Here is a 17,286-nt window from a genome sequence, read left to right on the forward strand (position 1 = left end):
GTCTGTGTGGGATAATAAGCCTGTTGAGACAGTCTGTGTGGGATAATAAGCCTGTTGAGACAGTCTGTGTGTGATAATAAGCCTGTTGAGACAGTCTGTGTGGGATAATAAGCCTGTTGAGACAGCCTGTGTGTGATAATAAGCCTGTTGAGACAGTCTGTGTGTGATAATAAGCCTGTTGAGACAGTCTGTGTGGGATAATAAGCCTGTTGAGACAGTCTGTGTGGGATAATAAGCCTGTTGAGACAGTCTGTGTGTGATAATAAGCCTTTTGAGACAATCTGTGTGTGATGATAAGCCTGTTGAGACAGTCTGTGTGGGATAATAAGCCTGTTGAGACAGTCTGTGTGGGATAATAAGCCTGTTGAGACAGTCTGTGTGGGATAATAAGCCTGTTGAGACAGTCTGTGTGTGATAATAAGCCTGTTGAGACAGTCTGTGTGGGATAATAAGCCTGTTGAGACAGTCTGTGTGTGATAATAAGCCTGTTGAGACAGTCTGTGTGGGATAATAAGCCTGTTGAGACAGTCTGTGTGTGATAATAAGCCTGTTGAGACAGTCTGTGTGGGATAGGGGTTTTACAGACACAGGGGTTGGTTTTCCATTTCTCTTGGACTGGTCTTTCTTGACAGTCTGGGCTTGGTGTTGCACCCCATCTCTCTCTCTCTCTCTCTCTCTCTCTCTCTCTCTCTCTCTCTCTCTCTCTCTCTCTCTCTCTCTCTCTCTCTCACTCTCTCTCTCTCTCTCTCTCTCTCTCTCTCTCTCTCTCTCTCTCTCTCTCTCTCTCTCTCTCTCACTCTCACTCTCTGTCTGTTTATAACATGTATAGGTTGACTTTATAAGGAGATAAGCTCTGTCAGGTCTCCCACAGCGGAGCGTTTGTATTTTTAAGACGTCCTGGATATCACACTGTTTGGGTAGTTGCTAGCTTGGCATTGCCGTGTGTGTGTGTGTGTGTGTGTGTGTGTATGTGTGTGTGTGTGTGTGTGTGTGTGTGTGTAGTAGGACAGATCTAGATCACCCACAGTGCTCTGTTAGTTTTATTCTGCCCCTTACCGTGCTCTCAGACTATGATCATGAGCTTTGGCCAAACAAACAGAAAATAGGTAACTTGTTATTCCTGAAATTCTATCTCCCTGATCCTCTAATCCAAGGCCATATTGCCTTGAGATGGACAATAAGAAATGCAGGCAATTCTTGATAAACATTTGGTGTGAATCCCAAAAGTGCACTATACAGGGAATGGGGTGCCATTTGGGAGTGTGGTGTCTACTGTCTGTCTGTTCATTAGATCTGGGTCAGAGAAACCAGCCCCTCTGTCCACCTGACCACTGGGTCGGACTCCTCATAAGTCAGAGAAACCATTTTTATTGGCCTCTCACGTTTCCCTGACTAAGTCCTATCTAACCACACTCTGTAGTGGAGGTACAGTAACTAGTCCACTACATTAACTAGTCCACTACAGTAACTAGTCCACTACAGTAACTAGTCCATTACTCTGTTTAGACATGTGTTCAAATACTTTTCAAAATCTTTTCAAATCATTTATCTGGACTTGATTGACCTTGCCTGGATGGAACAATGAAAAAAATAGAATAGTCACAAGAGTGCAAACATCACCCATCTGGCTGTCCAGCTAGACAAGAGCAAACACACATTTTTGAAAGATTTCAAATAGTATTTGAACCCAGGTCTGACTCTAGCAGAATGGTACCCTAGCAGAATTTGGGGGGTTAAAGCACCGTAAAACCCAGAGCAGGAGAGTCTCATCACGGGCCCAGCTCCAGCACCCGCAGCCAGCCAGCTAACCAGCCAGCCAGCCAGCCAACCAGCCAGTACAGGAAGCTAGTCAGGTGACGGGTTTACGAGTTACAGTACCAGTCATAAGTTTGGACACACCTACTCATTCCAGGATTTTTCTTTATTCTTACTATTTTCTACATTGTACAATAATAGTGAAGACATCAACACTATGATATAACACAAATGGAATCATGTAGTAACCAAAGAAGTGTTAAACAAATCAAAATATATTTGACATTTTTGAAAGTAGCCACCCTTTGCCTTGATGACAGATTTGCACACTCTTGGCATTCTCTCAATCAGCTTCATGAGGTAGACACCTGGAATGCATTTCAATTAACAGGTGTGCCTTGTTAAAAGTTAATGTGTGGAATTTCTTTCCTTCTTAATGCGTCTGAGTCAGTCAGTTGTGTTGTGACAAGGTAGGGGTGGTATACAGAAGTTAGCCCTATTTGCTAAAAACCCAAGTCCATATTATGGCAAGAACAGCTCAAATAAGCAAAGAGAAATGACAGTCCATCATTACTTTAAGACATGAAGGTCAGTCAATCCGGAAAATGTCAAGAACTTCTAAAGTTTATTTGAGTGCAGTCGGAAAAACTATGATGAAACTGGCTCTCATGAGGACCGCCACAGGAAAGGAAGACCCAGAGTTACCTCTGCTGCAGAGAATAAGTTCATCAGAGTTAACTGCACCTCAGAAATTGCAGCCCAAATAAATGGTTCACAGAGTTCAAGTAACAGACACATCTCAACATAAACTGTTCAAAGGAGACTGCTTGAATCAGATTTTCAGGGTCAAATTTCTGCAAAAAAAAACACAACTAAAGGGCACCAATAGAAGAAAAGACTTGCTTGGGCCAAGAAACACGAGCAATGGACATTAGACTGGTGGAAATCTGTCCTTTGGTCTGATGAGTCCAAATTAGAAATGTTTGGTTCCAACAGCCGTGTCTTTGTGAGACGCAGAGTAGGTGAACGGATGATCTCCATATGTGTGGTTCCCACCGTGAAGCATGGAGGAGAAGGTGTGATGGTGTGGGGGTGCTTTGCTGGTGACACTGCCAGTGATTTATTTAGAATTCAAGGCACACTTAACCAGCATGGTTACCACAGCATTCTGCAGCAATGCACCATCCCATTTGGTTTGCGCTTAGTGGGACTATCATATGTTTTTCATCAGGACAATGACTCAACACACCTTCAGGCTGTGTAAGGGCTATTTGACCAAGAAGGAGGGTGATGGAGTGTTGCATCAGATGACCTGGCCTCCACAATCCCCCAACCTCAATCCAATTGAGATGGTTCGGGATGAGTTGGACCGGGCGGAGAGTGAAGGAAAAGCAGCCAACAAGCGCTCATCATATGTGGGAACTCCCTCAAGACTGTTGGAAAAGCATTCCAGGTGAAGCTGGTTGAGAGAATGCCAAGAGTGTGCAAAGCTGTCATCAAGGCAAAGGGTGCCTACTTTGAAGATTCTAAAATATAAATATATTTAGATTTGTTTAACACTTTTTTGGTTACTTCACGATTCCATATGTGTTATTTATAGTTTTGATGTCTTCACTATTATTCTACAATGTAGAAAATAATAAAATAAAGAAAAACCCTTGAATGAGTAGGTGTGTCGAAACTTTTGACTGGTACTGTATATATATAGGCTAAACACCAGTGATGTTTTCCAGATATAATATAGGATAATTATTAATATCTAAAGGATGGATTCTGTGACATACTTGAGGAACTGTTCGTTCTGATAGGACAGAAAGGCCAGTGCCTGTTCGTTCTGATAGGACAGAAAGGCCAGTGCCTGTTCGTTCTGATAGGACAGAAAGGTCAGTGCCTGTTCGTTCTGATAGGACAGAAAGGTCAGTGCCTGTTGTACACTGCAGCATCACCCACCTTGCAATATGAGTGGAAGCAGTCAACATTTTGAATCTATTTAACCATAATTACTTCAAACCTTTTTATTTTATTTTATGAGGCATGTCTTTTATTTTATTTTTAATTTAACCTTTATTTAACTTGGCAAGTCAGTTAAGAACAAATTCTTATTTACAATGATAGCCTACACCGGCCAAACCCGGACGACACTAGGCCAATTGTGCGTCGCCCTATGGGACACCCAATCACAGCCGGTTGTGATACAGCCTGGATTCTAACCAGGGTGTCTGTAGTGACGCCTCTAGCACTGAGATGCAGTGTCTTAGACTGCTGCCCCACTCAGGAGCCCGTCTTACCATGTTCCGACCATAGGAATGTTATTAAGGCAATTCTTTTATTAACATTTCTTTCCACCTTCTTCTCCGCTTCCTCTCTTCTCTGTCCTCATCTTCCTCCTTTTCCTCCCTTCTTCTCCTCTCTTGGTTACCTCTCCTTTCCTCTTTTCTAACTCTTCTCTCCCTCTCCTCTACCTTGTCTCTACCTCTATCGTCCTCTTCCTCCCTCCTCATTCTCATTCTGCTTCCTCTCTACCTCTCTAACTTCCTCTTCCTCTCTACTCTAACTCTCTCCCCTTCCTCTCCTCCCTCCTCCTCTTCCTCTCTCTTTTTCTTTTCTCTTCAGCCAAGCCAACAAATTGTCAGTTTGTAAAGTGGAGCATTCACAAAGCAAACACAGCAGAAAGCCTAGCCTACTGACTGGAGAAATAGTGGAATGGGCTAGTGCCCAGTGTGTGTGTGTGTGTGTGTGTGTGTGTGTGTGTGTGTGTGTGTGTGTGTGTGTGTGTGTGTGTGTGTGTGTGTGTGTGTGTGTGTGTGTGTGTGTGTGTGTTCTGAGTCCAGGAGCATCAGGTGGGTGTGTGAGAGGGGAGGGGAGAGGTTGAGGTTGACTCCTCAGAGGCACATAGCATTGGTTGGATTGTACCATCCCAAATGACACCCTATGCCCTATTTAGTGCACTACTTTTGACCAGAACCCATAGATCTCTGGTCAAAAGTAGTGCACTATTAATGGATTAAAATGGCATTTGGGGCACATCCCCTCGTTATCCCCTCATCATCCTCTCATTATCCCCTCATCATCCTCTCATCATCCCAGGCTGTGTCTGTGTTGAATCATGGTTACTGTCTCTTCAGTGTGTCTGGGAGCATATGGAAAGGTTTAGCAGAAACAGAACACACAGTATATCGTTATAAAGACCAGAATGATACAGAATGACATAAAACTCACTGGTCTACATAATACATCTGATCTCTGTATTCATACCTTGACCTCTCTGGTCTACATAATACATCTGATCTCTGTATTCATACCTTGACCTCTCTGGTCTACATAATACATCTGATCTCTGTATTCATACCTTGACCTCTCTGGTCTACATAATACATCTGATCTCTGTATTCATACCTTGACCTCTCTGGTCTACATAAAACATCTGATCTCTGTATTCATACCTTGACCACTCTGGTCTACATAATACATCTGATCTCTGTATTCATACCTTGACCACTCTGGTCTACATAATACATCTGATCTCTGTATTCATACCTTGACCACTCTGGTCTACATAATACATCTGATCTCTGTATTCATACCTTGACTTCTCTGTGTCACAGGTTGGAATTCCACACATTCCAAAGATAGTTCCGGAAAATGAATAGAGGCTGTGGCCATGCATTTGTTTGCGCTTGTTTGTGTGTGTGTGTGTGTGTGTGTGTGTGTGTGTGTGTGTGTGTGTGTGTGTGTGTGTGTGTGTGTGTGTGTGTGTGTGTGTGTGTGTGTGTGTGTGTGTGTGTGTTGTGTGCGTCTACATTGATTGAGTTATGTACATGCTCAGACCAGTCCCTTTTTGTTCAGAGGGGTATTAGAATACAAGTTGACACAAAGACATGCTCCCTCAGGCTGTTGAGTAATGTAATGTTTGAATTTATACATGGATTTGGGTGGTTAGCAGCGTTGAATTTAAATATGAATTTAAGTTAGCAGCGTTGAATTTAAATATGAATTTAAGTTAGCAGGGTTAAATTGAAATATGAATTTAAGTTAGTAGATTTGAATTTAATTTGGATTGGGAGTCGAAAGATATAGAGAGAAAGAGGGGGGGACAGAGAAGTAGGGAGGGAGGGATAGAGAAAGAGGGGGGACAGAGAAAGAGAAGCAGAGGGAAGAAAGAGAGGATTACAGAGAAGTAGGGAGGGAGGGAGAGAGAAAGAGAGGATTACAGAGAAGTAGGGAGAGAGGGAGAGAGAAAGAGAAGAATACAGAGAAGTAGAGAGAGAGGGAGAGAGAAAGAGAGGAATACAGAGAAGTAGGGAGAGAGGGAGGATCCTTCTCCCGACCCTGCTCAGGCATTTCTTTTACACCTGCTATGTTAGGAAAGAGAGAGAGGGAGAGAGGGGACAGGGAGAGAGGGGGAGAGAGGACAGGGAGAGAGGGGACAGGGAGAGAGGGGGACAGGAAGAGAGGGAGAGAGGGGACAGGGAGAGAGGGAGAAAGGGGACAGGGAGAGAGGGGGAGAGGGGACAGGGAGAGAGGGAGAGAGGGGACAGGGAGAGAGGGAGAGAGGGGAAAGAGAGAGGGTTCAGAAGTTTACTTCTCAAGACTAATCTGCATCAACAACTTGTTGTGTGAAATGTCACTGCTGTCATCAAACCTGATGCAGACATTCATGTTCTCAGCATTACGCTCGTTGTGATATGATTTGCATGGTTTTTTGGACCTGCCAGTTACAGACTGTGACTTGTTAGTTGTCAGCTCAGCTCTCTCTTGGTACCTTCACATGTACAGTGTCTGAGCTGTATCAGAACTCATCTCCTAGACTAGTGGGTAGACTTGAACCTGTTAGGCACATATCTAGGATCAGCATATCCCTCTAAATACTATCCTTAACCATCAGAGTGGAAAAATGAAACTGACCTTGGTTCAGTGTCTATGTGTTCCTGCTCTGTTTCCTTCCTAACTGTCTGACAGACTGACAAGGGCTGCGTCCCAAGTGGCACCCTATTCCCTACATAGTTCTCTATTGGCTCCTATTCCCTACATAGTTCTCTATTGGTTCCTATTCCCTACATAGTTCTCTATTGGCTCCTATTCCCTACATAGTTCTCTATTGGTTCCTATTCCCTACATAGTTCTCTATTGGCTTCTATTCCCTACATAGTTCTCTATTGGCTCCTATTCCCTACATAGTTCTCTATTGGCCCCTATTCCCTACATAGTTCTCTATTGGCTCCTATTCCCTACATAGTTCTCTATTGGTTCCTATTCCGTACATAGTTCTCTATTGGTTCCTATTCCCTACATAATTTGTTATTGGCTCCTATTCCCTACATAGTTCTCTATTGGCTTCTATTCCCTACATAGTTCTCTATTGGCTCCTATTCCCTACATAGTTCTCTATTGGCCCCTATTCCCTACATAGTTCTCTATTGGCTCCTATTCCCTACATAGTTCTCTATTGGCCCCTATTCCCTACATAGTTCTCTATTGGCTCCTATTCCCTACATAGTTCTCTATTGGCTTCTATTCCCTACATAGTTCTCTATTGGTTCCTATTCCCTACATAGTTCTCTATTGGCTCCTATTCCCTACATAGTTCTCTATTGGCCCCTATTCCCTACATAGTTCTCTATTGGCCCCTATTCCCTACATAGTTCTCTATTGGTTCCTATTCCCTACATAGTTCTCTATTGGCTCCTATTCCCTACATAGTTCTCTATTGGTTCCTATTCCCTACATAGTTCTCTATTGGCTCCTATTCCCTACATAGTTCTCTATTGGCTCCTATTCTCTACATAGTCCTCTATTGGCTGCTTTTCCCTACATAGTGGCCTATGGGCTCAGATCAAAAGTAGTGCACTATAAAGGGAATAGGGTGCCATTTGGGATGCATAGAAAGTCAGAGCAGAGGTTAGGGATCAGGGGGTTATGAGTGAACTCCAGTGTTCTGGGGGAACACCCCGCTCTCCATGACTAATAACACCCACAGACAGACAACGCAGATACTATTTCCCTAGTGTGTGTGTGTGTGTGTGTGTGTGTGTGTGTGTGTGTGTGTGTGTGTGTGTGTGTGTGTGTGTGTGTGTGTGTGTGTGTGTGTGTGTGTGTGTGTGTGTGTGTGTGTGTGTGTGTGTGTGTGTGTGTGTGTGTGTGCGCATGTTCCTGCCTCGTCATAAGAAGCCAGCATGTCTGTTAGACACAGCCACGTATCTGTGTGGTGATATCATGGGGTAGAGGGCAGATAGCAGATCTCTATTACACTGAATAAGACAGATCATTGGACTCTTTGTCTGCTAAACGGCTGACTAAACTCCTCTGTGCCACTCTATAGACTGAATGAAAGATGGAGGGAGGCTTGATGGATGGATGGAGGGAGGATGGATGCATGGATGGATGGAGGATGGAGGGAGGCTTGATGGATGGATGATGGAGGATGGATGGATGGATGGATGGAGGGAGGGAGGGAGGGAGGGAGGGAGGGAGGGAGGGTGGAGGGAGGGAGGGAGGGAGGGAGGATGGATAGAGGAGGGAGGGAGGGAGGGAGGGAGGGAGGGAGGGAGGGAGGGAGGGAGGGAGGGAGGGAGGGAGGGAGGGAGGGAGGGAGGGAGGGAGGGAGGGAGGGAGGGAGGGAGGGAGGGAGGGAGGGAGGGAGGATGATGGATGAAAGACGGAGGATGGAGGGGAGGCAGGGAGGGATGATGGATGGAGGAAGGATGGATGGAGGGAGGATGGATGGAGGAAGGATGGATGGAGGGAGGATGGAGGGAGGGAGGATGGATGAAAGATGGAGGGGGGAGGGAGGATGGAGGGAGGATTTATACAAAAAGAGACAAAAAAAAAAGACCAAATTTACATCGGACAATGACAAACACGTCTGCACTGCTACGCCATCTTGGATCAGTAGTTTAGGGAGTGGGGTAGTGGGAGAGTGTGTGTGGGGGGGAGTGGGGAGAGGGCTGGGTGGTGTGTGTATGAGAGAGAGAGATGAGAGGAGTGTCCGTATGTGTGTGTTTGTATGTTTGTTAGTGCGTGTGTGTGTTCAGTGTGAACATCTAATTCCTCTACTTCCCACTGTCTCAGCCGGCCTTCAAAGAGGGTTAATGCTCAAACAGGTCAGTGGGAGTACACACAGACTATAATTCCCATGGAGACGCCCCAGCGACCCGTGAGAGGCCTCCCTTAATAAATACTATACACTGAGTATACAAAACATTAAGAGCACCTGCTTTTTCCATGACATATACTGACCAGGTGAATCCAGGTGAAAGCTATCAGCCCTTATTGATGTCAATTGTTAAATCCACTTCAATCAGTGTAGATGAAGGGGAGGAGACATGTTGAAGGAGACAGCTGAGACATAGATTGTGTATGTGGGCCATTCAGAGGGTGAATGGGCAAGACAAAATATTTAAGTGCCTTTTAATGGGCTATGGTAGCAGGTGCCAGGCACACTGGTTTGTGTGAAGAACTGCAATGCTGTTGGTTTTTTCATACTCAACTGTTTCCCCTTGTGTATCAAGAATGGTCCACCACCCAAAAGACATCCAGCCAACTTGACACAACTGTGGGAAGCATATGAGTCAACATGGGCCAGCATCCCTGTGGAACCCTTACAACACGCTGTAGAGTCCATGCCCTGACAAATTGAGGCTGTATAGTAAGCATTACTGTAGTGATTGACAGCTTGAGGTATTGCAATATGCAGTACAGTGTCTGGGCACACGTGCTTGTTTGTAGTTGAGAGTGTTGAGAGTGTTTCTCTGTGTGTTTTATGATGACCTGCAGCGGGTCCTATCCATCATAAAGCAGCAGGAGGGACATGAAACTCCCCCTCCTCCCCCTCTTACCTCTTCCCCTCTCTTCCTCTCTCTCTTCCCCTCGCTTCCTCTCTTCCCCTCTCTTCCCCCTCTCTTCCCCCGTCTTCCCCTCTCTTCCCCCTCTCTCTTCCCCTCGCTTCCTCTCTTCCCCTTTCTTGTCTGTAGATACAGTATGTATTAGTGCTGGGGAATACTGCTATCCAGTGCTGCCAGATTCAATTAACAACTGTGAGCTCAATCAGAGGCAAAATCCCATGCAATCTTCTAGAAAGTCACGCAGTAGTGCAGGACATTACCCAATCTGGCAACCGCTGTTATCGGCTGTCCTGGTGATGTTGTGCTGTCCAGACATGCTCTCTCTCTCTTTCTCACTCTGGGAGATGACAACACCCACACTCTGGATATGCCCGGAATCTGAGGGGGAGGGAGGGGGAAGAAAGGGAGGGCGGAGAGGAGTGAGGGGGGCGAGGAGGGGAACAGAACAGGAGGGAGAGGGGTAGGGGTAGGGGGAAGGAGGAGGGGAGATTTATTTTATTGTATTTATTTGACCGTTTAAAAACACAACACAACCACATATGGATATAATGCATTTAAAATCATTGAGGATGACACAAAACAGCAGAAAAAACAACATCTGGATAGTGTGGTTGGTGTTTGTACTCCGCAGTTACCTCTCCATCTGGACACACCTATCTAGCTCAGATACAGATCCCACAACACCAAGATGGGGAAGTTACCTTTTGAGATTTCATCACTTTCTCCATCCTTGCCCTTTATTTGGTATTGGTATTTTGGTATTTTATTAGGATCCCCATTTGCTGTTGCAAAAGCAGCAGCTACTCTTCCTGAGGTCCACACAAAACATGAAACATAATACAGAATGAGATAATACAGAACATCAGCTCCCCTCAACCCCTCCCATCTATCTCTGAAGACCATCCAGTCCCAGCCTTCAGCTCTCCTCAACCGCTCCCATCTATCTCTGAAGACCATCCAGTCCCAGCCTTCAGCTCTCCTCAACCCCTCCCATCTATCTCTGAAGACCATCTAGTCCCAGCCTTCAGCTCCCCTCAACCCCTCCCATCTATCTCTGAAACCATCCACTCCCAGCCTTCAGCTCTCCTCAACCCCTCCTATCTATCTCTGAAGACCATCCAGTCCAGGCTTCAGCTCCCCTCAACCCCTCCCATCTATCTCTGAAACCATCCACTCCCAGACTTCAGCTCTCCTCAACCCCTTCCATCTATCTCTGAAGACCATCCAGTCCCAGCCTTCAGCTCTCCTCAACCCCTCCCATCTCTCTCTGAAGACCATCCAGTCCCAGCCTTCAGCTCTCCTCAACCCCTCCCATCTCTCTCTGAAGACCATCCAGTCCCAGCCTTCAGCTCTCCTCAACCCCTCCCATCTCTCTCTGAAGACCATCCAGTTTAGATTTCTAGCTGCCATATATTTTCCACTGTGCTGTAATGTTTCACAAAAGTTACAAACCTTCATATTCTCACAGTTTCTACAGATTGTAAATTAAAGATTAATACATTCCTAAAAGTTGTATTATACTATTGATCGATTGACTGTGGCTTTTCAAGTCACCCAGTATTGCTACCTGCAGAGTTAGCTCTCGGTAAATGTTACAGTTCTTCAGCCATTCCTGAACCTACATATGGGCAGTACCAAAACAAGTGATCTAATGTTTCTGTCTCTTCGCAGCAAAATCTGTAGAGCTGGGATGGTTGTATCCCCCATACAGTACATTTAACATTCTATTGGTTACAAGAATTGTGTATACTAATTTACATTGAAAGACTCTAAGTTCTGAATCCGGTGTTGTTTTATTTATCAGTTCATAAACCATGTGCCATGGAATCGGCACATTGAAAATCTCTTCTATTTTGCCACCTGTATGGCGCAGTTGTCAATTCTTTGGTCTTTAAATTAAATATGTATATTTTTTTATTATCACAATTTTGGTCTTTAATGTATGACCGACAAACTAGTTCCTTTCCTTCTCTCCTTTCCACTTGCCTCCTTCATTTTTGTGGTAATGCTGCAATCAGTTGGTTGTAGTTTTGGATTGAGCAGACATTTCCATAGATTTATTTTAGCTGCATGTGTGACAACTCCACCAGTCATATTTATGATATTCATGAACAAAGATTATTAAATTATTTTTTATAATGTTTATTTTTTTAAATCAGTTAGTGTATTTGAGTTTATCCATAATATTTGTTTTACATTTTGTTTTGTCTTTTCTGGTGGATTAAACTGAAATGGCAACCAGCTTTCTATTGCTTCTTTTAAAAATAGGAATATTCTGGAGATTATTTAATTTTCAAATAACTAAGAGGTTGTAATCTGAATAAAGGGAATAAGGCCATTTTTGAACATGGGATGAGACATCCTTCCTAATCTGCTAGAGAACCAGTTTGGATTTATGACTGAAGCCTTTAGTGAGAGGTTCAATTCTTTAATATTTAATCATTTCAGCCCTCCGAATTCATATTCATTATATAAATCAGCCTGTTTAATTTTGTCTTGCTTGTCATTCCAAATAAAGTGAAATATTTTTTTGCTCATTTTTTTTTTTTAAACAAGTCGTTCTGTGTAGGCAGGGCCATGGTGTTTTTTCCACAAATAGACAGGTATTTATCTTTCCATGGTAGCAACATATTATCTATTTTTGCTAACTTTCTACTAAAATGTACAGTATTGTAGCGAGATCGCTATCTTTATTTTGGGATATGAGTACAGAGTATGTCCACTTCACCATCAGACCCCCATTTATTTGTATACTATACAGTACGGTAATGTAAAAGTAGTATTTATTAGCGATTCATTACATAATATGGTACATTTATCATAGTTCAGTTGTAATCCAGAGGTTAGAAAACTTATCTAGATCCTCTATGAGGCTGTGCAGGGATCCAGATAGCGGATATAAAAGAAAACATGAATCATCAGCGTGCAATGACACCTTTGTTTTTAAGATCTGGATTTCTAGCCCATTGATATTGTTGGATCTGATTTTAATAACTAACATTTCGATGGCCATAATAAAAAATATGCCGATAACGGACAACCTTGTTTCACTCCTCTTGATAGTTTAATATTTTCAGAGATGTGACCATTATTTACTAATTTGAATTTAGGGTTACTATACACTAATTTAACCCATTGTATATATATATATTTCTAGTTGTACTTTATCAAAGGCCTTTTCAAAACCAGCTATGAATACTAGGCCCGTACCTCTGCCTACTTTATTTTTTCTACTTTTTTATTATTTATTATTTGTGTACTTGTTTGACATTCTACTGCAGTGTAGGAGCTAGAAACACAAGCATTTTGCTGCACCTGCTGTAACATCTGCTAAACTGTGTATGTGACCACTGCTCTACTGGAGAGGTCAGAGGTCACAGACATCATATGACCTCTCCTGTCAGGGCACAGCCATGCTCAGATCTGTAGTGTCATAGACATTAGGGGCGCGTAACATTAGGAAACAATAAACATGGAACGTGAAACATGGTGGGAATTAAATACCAAGAAAAGTCAACAGGAGAAGTGGACATAAAGGTCAAAACTATGTTACCTTGTTACAGAGTGATGCCTTTAGCAGAAACTGTTGGAAATCTGACCATTGATGTTACCTTGTTACAGTGTGATGCCTTTAGCAAAACCTGTTGGAAATCTGACCGTTGAGATGATCATTCAGTCATAGGGTCTACATAACACAGTCATAATAAAGACATACAGTATCAACTGTCACAGCCAATCATTTCCATGTTTTAAAACAGAGATAAGGTTTGTCTTGAGATACCCAGACTACAAGTGTGTTGTGGTCCTGTAACCAGGCAGATCCCAACCTGCCCAGAGGAGAAGTGGACTGAGAGAGCGGTGGGGTGAGAGAGCAATGGGCTGAGAGAGCAGTGGGCTGAGAGAGCAGTGGGCTGAGAGAGCAGTGGGCTGAGAGAGCAGTGGGCTGAGAGAGCAGTGGACTGAGAGAAGAAGTGGGCTGAGAGAGCAGTGGACTGAGAGAGCAGTGGGCTGAGAGACCAGTGGGCTGAGAGAAGAAGTGGACTGAGAGAGCAGTGGGCTGAGAGACAATTAGGCTGAGAGAGCAGTGGGCTGAGAGAGCAGTGGACTGAGAGAGCAGTGGACTGAGAGAGCAGTGGGCTGAGAGAGCAGTGGGCTGAGAGAGCATTGGACTGAGAGAGCAGTGGGCTGAGAGAGCAGTGGACTGAGAGAGCAGTGGACTGAGAGAAGAAGTGGACTGAGAGAGCAGTGGGCTGAGAGAGCAGTGGACTGAGAGAAGAATTGGACTTAGAGAGCAGTGGACTGAGAGAGCAGTGGGCTGAGAGAAGAAGTAGACTGAGAGAGCAGTGGGCTGAGAGAGCAGTGGACTGAGAGAGCAGTGGACTGAGAGAGCATTGGACTGAGAGCGCAGTGGGCTGAGAGAGCATTGGACTGAGAGAGCAGTGGGATGAGAGAGGAGTGGACTGAGAGAGAAGTGGGCTGAGAGAGCAGTGGGCTGAGAGAAGAAGTGGACTGAGAGTCCAGTGGGCTGAGAGAGCAGTGGGCTGAGAGAGCAGTGGACTGAGAGAAGAAGTGGGCTGAGAGAACTGTGGACTGAGAGAGCAGTGGGCTGAGAGACCAGTGGGCTGAGAGAAGAAGTGGACTGAGAGGGCAGTGGGCTAAGAGAGCATTAGGCTGAGAGAGCAGTGGGCTGAGAGAGCAGTGGACTGAGAGAGCAGTGGACTGAGAGAGCAGTGGACTGAGAGAGCAGTGGGCTGAGAGAGCAGTGGGCTGAGAGAGCATTGGACTGAGAGAGCAGTGGGCTGAGAGAGCAGTGGACTGAGAGAGCAGAGGACTGAGAGAAGAAGTGGACAGAGAGAGCAGTGGGCTGAGAGAGCAGTGGACTGAGAGAGCAGTGGACTGAGAGAAGAAGTGGACTTAGAGAGCAGTGGACTGAGAGAGCAGTGGGCTGAGCGAGCAGTGGACTGAGAGAGCAGTGGGCTGAGAGAGCATTGGGCTGAGAGAGCAGTGGGCTGAGAGAGCAGTGGACTGAGAGAGCATTGGACTGAGAGAGCAGTGGGCTGAGAAAGCATTGGACTGAGAGAGCAGTGGGCTGAGAGAGCAGTGGACTGAGAGAGCATTGGACTGAGAGAGCAGTGGGCTGAGAGAGCAGTGGGCTGAGAGAGCAGTGGGCTGAGAGAGCATTGGACTGAGAGAGCAGTGGACTGAGAGAGCATTGGACTGAGCAGTGGGCTGAGAGAGCAGTGGACTGAGAGAAGAAGTGGACCTAGAGAGCAGTGGACTGAGAGAGCATTGGACTGAGAGAACAGTGGGCTGAGAGAGCAGTGGACTGAGAGAGCATTGGACTGAGAGAGCAGTGGGCTGAGAGAGCAGTGGACTGAGAGAGCATTGGACTGAGAGAGCATTGGACTGAGAGAGCAGTGGGCTGAGAGAGCAGTGGCTGAGAGAGCAGTGGGCTGAGAGAGCAGTGGGCTGAGAGAGCAGTGGACTGAGAGAGCAGTGGGCTGAGAGAGGAGTGGGCTGAGAGAGCAGTGGACTGAGAGAAGAAGTGGACTGAGAGAGCATTGGACTGAGAGAGCAGTGGGCTGAGAGAGCATTGGGCTGAGAGAGCAGTGGACTGAGAGAGCAGTGGACTGAGAGAAGAAGTGGACTGAGAGAAGAAGTGGACTGAGAGAGCATTGGGCTGAGAGAGCAGTGGACTGAGAGAGCAGTGGGCTGAGAGAGCAGTGGGCTGAGAGAGCAGTGGACTGAGAGAGCATTGGACTGAGAGAGCAGTGGGCTGAGAGAGCAGTGGACTGAGAGAGCATTGGACTGAGAGAGCATTGGACTGAGAGAGCAGTGGGCTGAGAGAGCAGTGGCTGAGAGAGCAGTGGGCTGAGAGAGCAGTGGACTGAGAGAGCAGTGGGCTGAGAGAGCAGTGGACTGAGAGAGCAGTGGGCTGAGAGAGGAGTGGGCTGAGAGAGCAGTGGACTGAGAGAATAAGTGGACTGAGAGAGCATTGGACTGAGAGAGCAGTGGGCTGAGAGAGCATTGGGCTGAGAGAGCAGTGGACTGAGAGAGCAGTGGACTGAGAGAAGAAGTGGACTGAGAGAAGAAGTGGACTGAGAGAGCATTGGGCTGAGAGAGCAGTGGACTGAGAGAGCAGTGGGCTGAGAGAGCAGTGGGCTGAGAGAGCAGTGGACTGAGAGAGCAGTGGACTGAGAGACAGACAAAGAGACCAATGTATCTTTCTCCTTGGAGAGACGATGGGGAGAGCTGATATGGACAGCTTATCTGAATGCCTTTCCTATGAGGCATCCATGAAACAGACTCACTCAGGTGTGTGTGTGTGTGTGTGTGTGTGTGTGTGTGTGTGTGTGTGTGTGTGTGTGTGTGTGTGTGTGTGGTGCCAGTGTGAGAAGAGGTACTGTTCAGCATGTTTGGTCGTGCTCTACGCTCCAGGCTTGTCCTCAGGGCTGACTCACACACGTCTTCTACTGAGGAGTCTGAACATGTCTCTCTCACTCTATCTCTGCCCCTCTGCACCGTCTCTCTCTCTCTCTCTCTCCCTCTCTCTCTCTCTCTCTCTCTCTCTACCTCTCTCTCTCTCTCTCTTCACCTCTACATGGTTGAACAGTGTCAGCATATCTACTCACCAGGGAGAAAGAGCCTTTGTAGTGCTCCATATTTCCCAAACAATAGCCTAGCCACTTGAGTTGTGTAATAGGCAGCAGGTAGCCTAGTGGTTAAGCGAGTTGGGCCAGTAACTGAAGGTCGCTGATTCAAATCCTTGAGCTGTCTAGGTGAAAAATCAGTCAATGTGCCCTTGAGCAAGGCACTTAACTCTAATTTGTTCTGTAAATTGCTGTGGATAAGAGTGTCTGCTAAAATGGTTTGAGATTGTATCAGATAAACTCACTTACAGAAGCCTCTTACACTTCCAATCTAACACATTATTCTTATACTATACTGTTAAGATCCAGGTGTCATTCAAATACACAGCAAATATATAAGGTATTTTTAAATGTGTAAAGAGGCAGGTTTATTTCCTGGTTTCGTGTGTAACTATTTGTGAATCTATCTTCAATGAGAGTGACAGAATGTGTTAGGCATTAATGAAAGCTGGAGCTAGCTGGGGGTTGAGGGTGAGTGTGTGTGTGTGTGTGTGTGTGTGTGTGTGTGTGTGTGTGTGTGTGTGTGTGTGTGTGTGTGTGTGTGTGTGCGTGTGTGCGTGTGTGCGTGTGTGCGTGTGTGCGTGTGTGTGTGTGTGTGTGTCATCCCCCTGCTGTAATCCCAGCACCTTGGAAAGGCTCACACAAACACACAGCCATCATCACCCCTCCCCACAGAGAAAGAGAGAGAGGGAGGAGAGATAACACACCAGGGAGGGACGGAGGGAGGGAGGGTAGTATAGGAGTGTGAAGTCCCTTGGGATTCAACAGTAGTCAGACTCACCTCACAACAACAGAGGAAGACTTTTTTACATCCACCTTTTATTCGGATGAATGAAAAATAAGAATGTATTTGTCCTAACGGTGGAATAATGGTGGGCCTCTCTTCTTCATCTGCTAATGGTAGGTACCAAAGTACACTTTTTGAGAAAACTGGTTTTACTTTTCTCCCAGTTATGTATGATCCACTTATCAGTTTTGGTTCTTTGTGTGATGTTACATTTGTGTTCGTTTTCTTTCTTAAGTGTGCTAGCCTGTTAGCC

The 17,286-nt window shown here is 45.5% G+C and overlaps 1 protein-coding gene across 2 annotated transcripts in view; it reads left to right on the forward strand.

Annotated features, from left to right (window-relative positions):
- LOC106612125 (actin filament-associated protein 1-like 1) overlaps positions 1–17,286 on the forward strand; it is a 63,777-nt gene that overhangs the window by 3,521 nt on the left and 42,970 nt on the right. Inside the window, exon 1 of one of the 2 annotated variants that reach the window (XM_045724182.1) lies at positions 16,913–17,146. The exons of the other annotated variant lie outside the window; for it this stretch is intronic. Coding sequence (XP_045580138.1) covers positions 17,116–17,146 — 31 coding nt within the window. The 5' untranslated portion in view covers positions 16,913–17,115. Of the gene's footprint in view, positions 1–16,912; positions 17,147–17,286 lie in introns of those variants that run through there. 2 annotated transcript variants of the gene reach the window in all.

This window comes from Salmo salar, chromosome ssa09, assembly GCF_905237065.1.
Source record: "Salmo salar chromosome ssa09, Ssal_v3.1, whole genome shotgun sequence".
Classification (NCBI taxonomy): domain Eukaryota; kingdom Metazoa; phylum Chordata; class Actinopteri; order Salmoniformes; family Salmonidae; genus Salmo; species Salmo salar.